The sequence below is a fragment of the Lynx rufus genome, unplaced genomic scaffold, assembly GCF_022079265.1.
Source record: "Lynx rufus isolate CCGP_SWC_20201006 ecotype Redwood Valley unplaced genomic scaffold, mLynRuf1.p SCAF_17, whole genome shotgun sequence".
NCBI lineage: Eukaryota > Metazoa > Chordata > Mammalia > Carnivora > Felidae > Lynx > Lynx rufus.
Genome location: NW_025814831.1, coordinates 19,040,375 through 19,052,907, shown reverse-complemented (window position 1 = coordinate 19,052,907; position 12,533 = coordinate 19,040,375). Strand labels below are relative to the sequence as shown.

The 12,533-nt window shown below is 39.7% G+C and overlaps 1 protein-coding gene across 1 annotated transcript; it reads left to right on the top strand.

Annotated features, from left to right (window-relative positions):
• The first annotated feature begins 1,110 nt into the window (after nt 1-1,110).
• On the top strand, nt 1,111-9,927 carry LOC124512245 (60S ribosomal protein L31-like). The gene is made up of 2 exons (XM_047079739.1): nt 1,111-1,245; nt 9,538-9,927. Exons 1-2 carry the CDS (start codon nt 1,111-1,113, stop codon nt 9,925-9,927), a joined length of 525 nt encoding a protein of 174 aa, XP_046935695.1.
• The last annotated feature ends 2,606 nt before the right edge of the window (nt 9,928-12,533 follow it).

Genomic DNA, 12,533 nt, shown 5'->3' with positions numbered 1-12,533 from the left:
TTAATGTTTATTTTTGAGAGAGAGAGAGAGCATGAGCAAGGAAGGGACAGAGAAGGAGGGAGAGAGACACAGAATCTGAAGCAGGTTCCAGGCTTCAAAATAAATAAATAAACTTAAAAAAAATGTGCGTTTCATATGGAATACGTTGCAGGCATGAGGGGTGGAGAATGGAAATCACACCTGTCACATACCTTCCAGCCTCCGTAAACATGCAAAGTTTAATCACACGTATTTCTATTAGTACTTAGACATGTGAGGCAAAAGCTGGTGGGGAGTGACAGCGACAACAGGGAACAGAAAATCCACAGAAGAGCGAAAAAATAAATCCTGCCTTGCCATGTGTGCTCTGGCCTGGCCAACATTGGTCTCAGTAGCCCCCTGTCCAGCTCATTTGCCACCACTTACTTCTCTACAATTTCCCACCTCCAACCCCCACTCAGAAATACAGTAAAAAAAAATCTTTTGATCTGTACAAAAATATCCATCCATGAGAAAGGTGAGGACTTTTTAAAAGAAAGTTTTTATTTCATTTCATTTCATTTCATTTCATTTCATTTCATTTCATTTCATTTCATTTCATCTCATTTCATTTCATTTCAGACACAGAGAGAGCAGGAGTGGGGGAGAGGAGCGGGGGGGGGAGAGAGAGAGAGAGAGAGAGAGAGAGAGAGAATCTAAAGCAGGCTCCATGCTGAGCACAGAGCTCTGTCCCATAACCCTGGGATTGTGATCTGACCAGAAATTAAGAGTTGGACGCTCAACAGACTTAGCCACCCAGGTGCCCCAATGAGGACTCTCGTAGAGCTGAAATCCAATCAGAGACATAAAGATGACAGCGTTGTTTTCACAAGATGCTGTCAGCATTAGGGGCCGGGTGCGCGCACATTTAATTACCAGATGTTTACACTTCAAAACTTGGCCTTTGCAACCACTTGTAAAACCAATGCCTCCACTGCGATTGGACCTGGGGGATGAAACACCTTTAAATTCCCAAGCTCTGCATCCGTCACTAATAATTTCGAACCACGTAAATGGCATTAGAATGTGTATTATGCTTTCAACCTGGTTTTACATCTAATGTGCTTCTTATATAAGCTGCCACGCAGTCCAATGAGGAGCAATTACAGCGAATCAGATTCAGTACCAAATATTTTCCCTTTGTTGATGGCAGGAGGAAATGTCTTCCCCACTCTGAACATCAAATACGTCCATGAGGGCTTGACTGAAATAATGTCGTCAAAAAGGGTAGGCATCTCATCCAGAAAAGCACACGATGAATTTTAGTCCATGGCCTTGTTTGGGGATAAAACTATGAGGGAAATAAAAACCATTTGTCAGTGGCTGTAAATGAGAATATGGGAGATATTTACACCCAGCCTCTGTTTCTCCTTATCCTTCGTCATCTCTCTTCCTGCCAGTATAATTGTCAACCTGTCTCTGGAGCTTCATACCTTTCCCAAATGTGTTTCCCCCCTCTGCCTTATCTCTTCAAAGCCATCAGTCACACAGCAGATTTGTAATGAACTTGCTCTCTGCCAAGGCAAGAAAAAAAAAAGTGACATCATTTTCAAAAAGGGGAGATCAGCACTTTAATCTCAGTGAGATAGAAAGGAGAACAAAGGGAATGTCTGGCAGGGCTAACAGGGAGAAAGAATGGTACGGAGCACACGCTTTCTTTCCCTCTCCATGCTTTGTACACTACGCTTTAGAAATTTGGACTCCATTTGTTTTCCATTCTCATCGTATCCTCCTGGCCCTGCAAGGTCCGGTCTGGACATGATTACCAAGAATAGGGTGTGGCATTCTCCTCCCCGCTTTTGTGAGTTTGGTGGAATGGGGTGAGGGTGAGACGTTTAAAGTCTTGTTATAGAGTTTCAACATTGATGCAGCATTGTACAATGTTGAGGTGAAGTAGCTAGCACATGAATCTGATCCGGCAGGTGTATTCTAGTTGTGGCTAAAATTAATCCAAATGAGAAGAGATGGCCATCAAAGGAAGAAAGGGCAAGCATTTTTTTTTCTTTTAATCACTGCTGATCCCATCAGACTAAATTGTAGACGTGTGGATCGAAGGTAATGTGGGAGTCAGCACTGAAGGCTCAGAGGCTAAGATATTAAAACAGCTGTTTACAATAACTTGTGATGTGCAATCAGAATTATTATATAAAAAAAATTATAATCCTCTTAAATAACCAAGCTGGAAAGAAATGTAGGTTCTCTCCAATTACCATGATTTTAGTTACTGTGGGGCCATGTGCAGGAGATTATCAAATATGTACCATTTGTTAGAGAAATGTGATGAGTCACCCCTGATAAAAGAGAGCAAATGCTCTCTGTTTAAAGGGAAGCTGGTTTAGGATGAGACATGTGTGTTGGACATGAACCTCCCAAGCCACAAGTTCAGGTGTTCCAAGAATGTAACTGTTTAAAATCTTTTCTATTAGTTTCTGTCTGGAATCTTTGCTTCTCCTGTTATCAGGATCCCAATCTTAAGTCAGTTTCTGGTAAACCCACTTCAGCCCAGATTTTGCTTTTGCTTTTACTTCTCTGTGTTGAGCCAAATTTCATGGGTTTTACTCAGTTTCCAGGTCTTTTTCCCAGTCCCACCTACAAAATCCAGTATCTACTAAGGTACGCATCACTCCATCTGGTTTCCAGTCTGAGCCCCTCTTGTCTCTTCCTAGTAAGGCATTCGATTTACCATTGTATCACTGGTTGTCATTTCAGAAACTATTTGGTGTCCCTGGGATCATTACCATGAAGTATATACAGCTCCTTTGGCCATTTCTCAGTTATGTTCATATCCCTCGGCACACTGGGATACCACAAGAAACCTCTAGATGCTTTCTGTCCGTCTTGTGGTAAACAGAAACTTGGGGGCCATTCCAGAACTCTGCCTAGATTGAGCAGGCTGCATTTTCTACTCTGGTGATGCCTTCTCACTCTGGCATGGCAGGAGATGGGGGAAATGATGTCTAACATGCTTCTGCCTCCCACATTCCACCCAACAAAGGAAGGCACTGGTCTGTGGATGGTCTGTTGGCTCTAGGTCCTTACCAGCAATCTGGGATGTGGTCCAGAGAGGGAGGATGTAGCTGGATTTAGAGCCGTTCCTCAGATATCCATACAACCATCTCATTTCACTTCTTTCCTCACTCCCTACACACAGAGATTTTGTCTCCTTTGTGATCACAAAAAAACAGAGGAGAGAATGTCTACCTCCAATCGAATTACTTAAAACCCCAGTCGATTGCGCTCATGGTTTATAATATTAAAAAACTTGAAACTTGCAATAAAAAACAAAACTTGTTGGGGAACTTGGGTGGCTCAAGTCGGTTAAGCATCCGACTTCGGCTCAGGTCATGATCTAGCAGTTGGTGAGTTCGAGCCCAGCATCCAGCTCTGTGCCGACAGCTCACCGAGTCTGGAGGTTCCTTTGAATTCTGTGTCTTCCTCTCTGTCTGCACCTCCCTTGCTCACGTTCTGTCTCTGTCTCACACAAAAATAAATAAACATAAAAAAATTGTTTCCCCTAACTATTATCTCTACAGTATTTTTTTAAAGTCTATTTTGATTATAAAAAACGAGTTTTGATCTTGTTCGGTTTTTTGGTATTTCTGTTAAACATATATACCCTAAATGAAAGTGTATCAGGAAATTTCAGGGAAATATCATATGCTAATATTTCAAAATGCTATCAATTCTATGTTTCTTTCCCCCTATAAATATTTGCCTACCAAAAATAATATGTGATTCTTGCTTACTTGTCCGGCTCTCCTCCAAGAAACAGAGAACTGTGTCATTATCTTTAATTCATTTCTCCAAAACAATAAATTCCACACAGAACAAAAAGAGAATATATATACAAAGTACAGTCCCCTCTACAGAGGTCCTCCAAGATTCTGTAGATAAATCTGCACGATGAAGTAAAGATATGTAGCCAAGAGAATCCATCCATTGACTGAATAGACTTTTATGGACCGATGTCAATGTACAAAGGGCTTTGTCTAGACAGAGTCCAAATGAACTTTCAGAGCTTCCTGGTGATGTGTACTATGAGACACCAAAGTTAATCTTCATTTGTAGATGGACACTTGAGTTATTAAGGTCATGTGGACCAACTAGACCTAAGGCTTACATGGAGAAAAACACATGGACACAGTGGAAGTTAAGGGGAGGGGATAGAGAGACAAAAACAAAGACCTAGAACAAGGGGAAAAAAATGGTAAGAGTCACAAAAATTATGACAAAAAAGTGGAGGGGACAGACTGCAACTGATATTTTTTTTAAGAGAGAGAGAGAGAGCAGGAGAGGGGCAGAGAGAGAAGAGAAAGAATCGTAAGTAGTGTCCACACCCAGCGTGTGGGGCTTGATCTCATGATCCTGAGATCATGACCTGAGCCAAAACCAAGAGTCAGAGGCTTAACAGACTAAGCCACCCAGGCGCCCCTGACTGATATCTACTAACTACTCTATCTCCCTTTTTCTTTCCACCAGCTCCATTTTCTTGACTTGAGCTCATTTGAATGTGTTGCTTTTCCTTGTATCCAAATGAACCCTGGCGATAACAGGTGTGGGGAGTGAGCCTAGTCAGCTTACAGACCCCTTTTCTTTATTTCAGGTGAGTAGCATACTTTCTCATCATTACATTCTTTAAGCCTCACATAAACACTGACCACATGATGTCATGAGCTTGTTGGAAGGGCGTGGCTAAGGGTGCCTATGCAAATCCCAAGGGGCAGATAGTACAAATGAAAAAGGAGAAAGGTAATATACAGCTGTTATATCCAAAGTGGCAGAAGGTCTGGGAGCCGAGGAAGCAAGTGATCTTTCTTCATTTACTGACATGGTCTTAAGGGCAGTGAATCGTTCAGTAGTGGTCCCCTAATGTTAGTGAACGTATTACCAGAGCACTTACTAAAAATGGAGGTTACAAAGTCCAACTCCCCCCAATTAAAAATCCCATCAATATCTGTTGTCAGCCAGGCATCTGAATTCTTAGTCAAGACCCCAGATGATACTTAAACCACCAGGTGATCTGAATGATTTTGGCACTCCAAAATTCACCTGTTGAAATCCTACCCCCCAAAGATGGCAGCAGTGGGAGGTGGGGCACTTGGGAGGAGCTTCAGCTGCACTAAAAAGTGATCAGGCTGACATCTGGATCTTGGACTTTCCAGCCTTCAGAAATGCGAGAAAGAGATTTCTGCCATTTCTAAACTACCTAATCTCTGGTATTTTGTTATAACGGTCCAAACAGATTAAGACAATACCAATGCAAGGGGTTCTTTAAATACGTATTGAAGATAAAAAAGCTCTAATTTGATCTGTAATGCTTAGAGTGCCATGTTCCCAAGACTCTAACAGTGGTCCCCCACTTCTCAATCCCATCTGCCTCTGAATCCTGCATAACTTTAGACATTCAGAAATTAGAAGACAGAGTATAAGAGTAGATGGGATGGAAAAGGTGAGGGTTGGCTCTTGTGTTGGTCGTGGTGGTGTTGGTGGTGATTTTTTAATTAGCTAGGCTTTGCGTTGAATGTCTTGTGTAAAACGTCCTACATTTAGAGCTGCATGGGACCATTGCAAGAACATAACCAATTGATTAGAGTGTTAACAATACCTGAGATATCAAACTGGCAATGTCCTGGGCCACACTCCTTTCTATCAGGTTCCCACAAATTGTATTATTTTACTGCCTTACTTCCTACCATCAGTTAGAACTTTGGTACATTTTCTTGCAACTATTAGCCTCGTGTTTTCAGACATGGAATACATTTCATGAGGTATGTTAGACCCTTTCAGAGGCTACTAGGCACTCTTGAGAAGAGGACAATGCAGTAACAAATTTAATGCAAACTTTGGACCTTGATGACTATTTTGCCTCAGGGCTAGCAGGGAAGGTCATAATATGAAACCTGGAAACTCATGAGGATTAAGGTAAACCTTTATAATTCCATCCAGTAAGCTCCCTGAATCTGGTGGCGAGATCCAAGAATGATATGTAGGGTTATATAGGTTACTGATTAGATCACATCTTAGATCCCTATCCTTGGACATACTCAGATCCTAAGTCTTTCCAGCTGATTCCTGATTCTTTCTCCTAAAATAAGACCTCCTGAGAGGAAAGAGTTAAACCTGTTTTCAGAAGGTTCTGCCTGACTCTGAAGAGGTCATCCCTCACCACGGCCTGCCTACTTGATGAAAAGTAGCATATTAGGCTTCTAGATAGAGTTATGAGAGAGAGAGAGAGATCAAATAAAGAAAGAAGTACCTCCCACTCATAGACTTACAAAATATATAGCCTTTTGCAAAATGTACAAAGGAGGATTCATAGACTGATGAGCAGTTTGGTGTTCCCAAAATACAGTGTCTCATGTAAGAACTTGAGAAGATAGAAGACCCAGTTAAGGCAAAGCCATAAAAACAGAAGGCAAAGTGAATTCATTTTGTAATTTGTTTTATTATCGCAGGATTTATAGGAAGCAGTTCTACCTATTGCACAAATCTTTTTTAGTTTTGTTCCCTTCCATTTTTTTTCCCCCTCTGTTTTAAACTTTGGTCTTGGAAAGTGCTGAATAAAGACTTAGAGAAATCAAGTCCTATATATCTGGCAGGTCCTATAAGTACTAATAGTCTCACAAAACAGTGCCGTACTTTTGTCTGAGAGACTTAAGACCGAAAGAGTAAGCAACACATACTTACAAACACTCGCAACACACGTGTCTGAACATGGAGACATGGACAAACACAAACACACACACGCATTACCTTTCTGTACTTGATTCTGGCTTAGTTAGAGAAAGCAGTGTTTGCACCTCAACACTTTCTTCCTTGTACCCTCTCAGGATGCAAAACCAAGGTAGGATTTATTTTGTAAGAAAGGGTGGGAATTATCTGTCTTGCTTCAGTAGCACTCAATAATAGATTCTCCATCATAGTATATTAGGAGACAATAACATTTTAATAGATTTTTTTAGATTTTAAATGTAGTTTTACAGCCATTATTTATTCATTCACTTTTAACTATTTGTCCAGCACCTGCTATGTGCCAGGCATTGTTCTAGGCTCTTGCGTTAGACTGTGGGCAAAGATCTCTGTGCTCATGAAGATTATATTCTAGAGAATTATCTCACTTGAGACCTCCAATACGTCTGCCATATACTTTCTTTTGAGGGAAACATGACTTGAACCCGGATTGTAATCCAGAAGCTCTGTGTTTTTACTGGACTGTGCTGTTTATCTTACAAAATCTAATCAGTAAAAAATAGGGTAATTATAAGAACCTCTGTAAATATCTACTCCATACTAGGAAACATATAAGTATACTAATCAGTTTAGTAAATGGGTAAATGATTTGGAAGGCCAAATCATTAATCTAAGTAGTAAACTCAAGCACTCCGTGAAGGTATTCAGAAGTGACCCAAGAAATAGTAATTTAATATCTATAGAAAGTACAGAATGTGACTTTACATACTCTGCCATGTAGTTGTTTGACTAATTAATTTGACTCTAAATTAAAACTGGTATATAACACAAGAAAGAATTTCTGGTTCCCATTACAAGCATACTTTAGTTGGTTTCCACCTAAGTGCAAATCTTTTTTTAACCAAAGTAATTGGTATTACAGCTCTCATTTCCCTTTAAAACAGTGGTATTTTCCATTAGATTCCGTTTTAAATGTTTTTCAAATATTTGTCACATTAGATTCGCATCTCAAACTGATCAAGTAAAGTGGAAATCTCCAGCCTATCCCTAATTTACTTTTAGTCAAGAAACATGAAGAGCCCGTTTCCATCTTATAGGTGACACAGCTTGTGAGATTTATTTGAGAATGTTAGACTAATTCTGTACAAAAGCTATTCAAATATGAACTAATTAGTGTACCACATAGGGTAGTCTTAAACCCTTATGTTTTAAGTTTTTATTTCACTTTTATGAGAAGAGAAGCTTATTTGATTGTGTTGAGACCATTCTCAAAATGGGTTGATTTTGCCCCATTTTCCCCTCCCTAATGTCTTCCAACATTTTCTATGCTTTTACTTGCAATGCCGAAATCATTACTTTTCTTATACTTGCCCAAGTAGCATTAAGTCTTTAGTTTCTAACAACACAAGGCCCCAGTGCAGGTATGTGTTTAAGAAGAAAAAAGATTATGGGGCGCCTGGGTGGCTCAGTCAGTTAGGCATCCGACTTCGGCTCAGGTCATGATCTCACACTCCGTGAGTTCGAGCCCTGCGTCGGGCTCTGTGCTGACAGTTCAGAGCCTGGAGCCTGCTTCAGATTCTGTGTCTCCCTCTGTCTGACCACCACCCCCGCCCCCCCTCCCCCCCCACCTTCATGCTCTGTCTCTCTCTGTCTCAAAAATAAATAAACATTAAAAAAAAGAAGAGAAAAGATTGTGACTACAGATTGAATGGGGAAGAGCGTGGAGTGAGAAAGAAAGATAAGTTCCAAATAAAACAGAAATGATCCCACATCACTAACAGTCCACAAATTCATTTAGAAATTCCATATTAAACTTCAGATGAATTTTTGCTTTCTAAAAAAAAAATTCCACCACTTTTATTTTCTTGACAAATTTTAAGCTAGATGGCATGGTTTTCCTCTACCCAAAGTATTCTTGGATAATATAAACCCAAAATAACTTTTCTTTATATTGAAAGGTTCTAACTGGTAGAGAATTTATCAGATCTTAAGATACGAACTTTACAGGGGCGCCTGGGTGGCGCAGTCGGTTGAGCGTCCGACTTCAGCCAGGTCACGATCTCACAGTCCTGGAGTTCCAGCCCCGCGTCAGACTCTGGGCGGAAGGCTCGGAGCCTGGAGCCTGTTTCCGATTCTGTGTCTCCCTCTGTCTCTGCCCCTCCCCCGTTCATGCTCTGTCTCTCTCTGTCCCAAAAATAAATAAACGTTGAAAAAAAAAATTAAAAAAATAAAATAAAAAAAAAAAGATGAGAACTTTACAATTACTAGAAAAACAGATGTAATTTTTAAATACTCTGATTTCTGGGGCGCCTGGGTGGCTCAGTCGGTTGAGCGTCCAACTTCAGCTTGGGTCATGATCTCGAGGTTTGTGAGTTCGGGCCCTGCTGTTCGAGCCGTGCTGACAGCTCAGAGCCTGGAGCCTGCTTCGGATTCTGTGTCTCCTCCTCTCTCTGCCCCTCCCCTGCTCATGCTCTGTCTCTCTCTGTCTCTCAATAATAAATAAACGTTAAAAAAATAAAAAAAAATACTCTGACGTTCTGGAACCTTATAGAGCACCACGTAGAATTGGTTTGCACATAGTAAAAGACTTCACCAGCCCGCACAATATTTTCTATCAGGGCATCATGCTCTGGGCAGGACGGGGGATAGTTTATCAGACAGGTCCCTGTCAAGAGAAAAAACAAACAAACAAGACCACTAGTTATCTTCACACAAGGATTTGTTTGTTATAAATAATTGTCAACCAGACATTACAGCAATGAAACACAAAAGGAAGACATTATGGATTTATAAAAGCACTTACTCTTCCTTTCCAACCTGGGCCGGCAGAATGGCTCCCTCAAGAAGGGTCGCGAGAAGGGCCGTTCTACCATCAATGAGGTAGTGACCAGAGAACACGCCATCATCGTTCACAAGCGCACCCATGAGTGGGTTTCAAGACGTGTTGCCCCTCAGGCACTCAAAGAGATCTGGATAGTTGCTACGAAGGAAATGGGAACTCCAGATGTGTGCATTGACACCAGGCTCCACAAATCTGTCTGGGCCAAAGGAGAAAGGAATGTTCCCTACCGTATCCACATGCAGTTGTCCAAAAAACACAATGAGGATGAAGATTCACCCAACAAGCTCTATATGTTGGTTACCTGTATACCTGTCACACTTTTCAAAAATCTACAGACTGTTACTGTGGGTAAGAACAAATTGCTGATTATCAAATAAAGGTATAAAACTACACACACACACACACACACACACACACACACACACAAATTACTGGGAGGAGCAACTGCCATCCCTAGGGCTCAGGGAACAAATGGAAGAGTATGGTATTATTAAAATCTGGAAGCCTAGAAGAGCGTGTGATGGAGTTTGGACACAGAGCTCTGCAGAAGGACCCTTGGTTGGCTGATGCTGGCACATCAGAAATTAGGAGGAGGGACCTCCTGAAGTCAGAACCTAGTTTAACTGGTTCTGATAGAGCTGAAAGGCACTAAGAGATTGTTTCTAGGATGTGAAAAAAAAAAAAAAAACAACTGTAAAATAGCTATTGGAACCCACTGTCAATGCCAGTGGAAAGAGGAACTTCAAGGGTGGCCCTGGTAAGAACCACAGATTATGAACGTGCCCCTTTTTCCTCCTCTTACTTTCCAGCTTCTGTCTCGGGCCCCCTGTTGGCAAAGCCTAACAAAGGCCAGCTGGCAATGGAGAAGTGGAATTAGTTGTTCCTGGAATCACAAAACAAAATATAGAGGGATGGATTTGAAGCTGAGAAAGACAGCCGCTTAACTGCTACAGAAAGAAAACATATCATTAGGGTTTATAAAGCTATATGTGTAGTTCTAGAACAGAGAAAACAATATTAGTAATTGCTAGCCTATAATAGCATCTACTGTGTACTAGGTTCTATGCTACCTGATACCTATGTGCTGTCTTATTTAATTGTCCAGACATCTAATGAGACAGGGATCATCATGAACCGTGAACACTTATTTAAACTGGTTAAAATTGTGGATTTTAAGACAGAAGTTCCCTTAAGCTATCATTTGCATTTGGTCCAGCCCTTTCTCTCTCTCTCTCTCTCTCTCTCTCTCTCTCTGTATGTATATATATATATATATATATATACACACTCTTGTTATTTGTGTAGATGATATAGATAGATATAGATATAGATATAGATATAGATATAGATATAGATATAGATATAGATATAGATATAGATATAGATATAGATTGTAGGTGAAAGTTTTTTTGTCGAAGTAAGTTGAATTTATTGGTTACTCTAGATATCAGGTCTTTGAATACTATTCTATTTTATTTTATTTTATTTATTTTGAATCCAGTATAGTTAACATACAATATTATGTTAGTTTCAGGTGTACAATATCGTGATTCAACAATTCTGTACATTACTCAGTACTCATCAAGATAAGGGTACTTTTAATCTCCTCCACCTATCTCACTCATCCCCTACTCACCTCCCCTCTGGTAACCATCTGTTTGTTCTCTGTAGTTAAGAGTCTGTTTCTTGGTTTGTCTCTCTTTTCTTCCCCTTTGTTTGTTTTGTTTCTTAAATTCCACATAGGAGTGAAATGACATGGTATTTTGCTTTCTTTGACTGACTTATTTCTCTTAGCATTATACTCTCTAGCTCCATCCATGTTGTTACAAGTGACAAAATTTCATTCTTTTCTTTATGGCTGTATATATACACACACCATATCGTCTTTATCCATTCAGCTCTCAATGGACATTTGGGCTGCTTCTGTTTTTTGGCTATTGTAAACAGTGTTGTAATAAACATAATGGTGCATATATCTCTTCAAATTAGTATTTTTGTATTCTTTGGGTAAAAACCCAGTAGTATAAGCACAGTATCTTTAAAGCAAACTCAGCTAACCAGTGTTACTCTAAGTTACCCGTAGCAACCAGGAAAGTTAGAAGTGTTTGAATAATTCTTTCATTGGAATTATAAGCCGCAGCTGTATATAAATATCATAGCCTTTTCTCTTAGTCATAATGTGAGAAAAAAATAGTAATATTTAAGAGGAAATAGTAGCATACTAGAGACATGAATTGGTTGAGCTTAGAAGCACTTTGATTAAAATATATTTATTTTTCAATTCAGACAATGACGATACAGTTGATAAATTCTCTTAGCTGAAAATGAAGGAAGAAAAATAATCAACTCCTAGAGGAGTCATTAAGAGTCAAAACATACAAGTGAGATTTGAAAGTGAAAGTGAGGCAATAAAACTAGTGGTTAGCAAGGTAATAATTACTACTAACATCTAATAGAAAGCCATTGTATTACTATAGCATATATGTTATTTAGATATATAATAGTTTATATATGTACTATTAACATATATCATATCTATATCTATATATAACAGCTATAACTAGTGTTTACTATCATCTCTGTGCCAAGCAGTTTGGTTGACAAATAAATACACAAATATATGTAACTCTCCTCAATGACACTATGAAATAGTCATTGCTTTCATAGTTTTGTAGATAAGGAAGCCAAGAGCTACAAGATGGTAGAATGGAATTTAAACTCTGTTTTATTGAATTCTAAATATTTCATTTGTTCTACCTTCCCCGTGACCAAATGTTCAGAGGTAACATGCCAGATGCCAAGGAGAAGAACCAACTTGGTTTCTCTTCTTAATTCCTTTTCCCTTTCACCCAACCTTGCACAGGTACTCATGGTAGCATATGAAGAAGAGAATGGGGCAAAAACTCACCTGTCTCATGCCAGGTCCCTAACTCTAATTCCATCCTGTTTCCCACATCAGTTACAACTAAGGTATTGTCTATCT

Coding starts and splice junctions, on each gene's coding strand:
- LOC124512245 (XM_047079739.1), top strand. CDS start 1,111: ATGAGGAGCAATTACAGCGAATCAGATTCAGTACCAAATATTTTCCCT. Junction 1,246..9,537: donor AAATAATGTCGTCAAAAAGG/GTAGGCATCTCA, acceptor CTGGGCCGGCAG/AATGGCTCCCTCAAGAAGGG.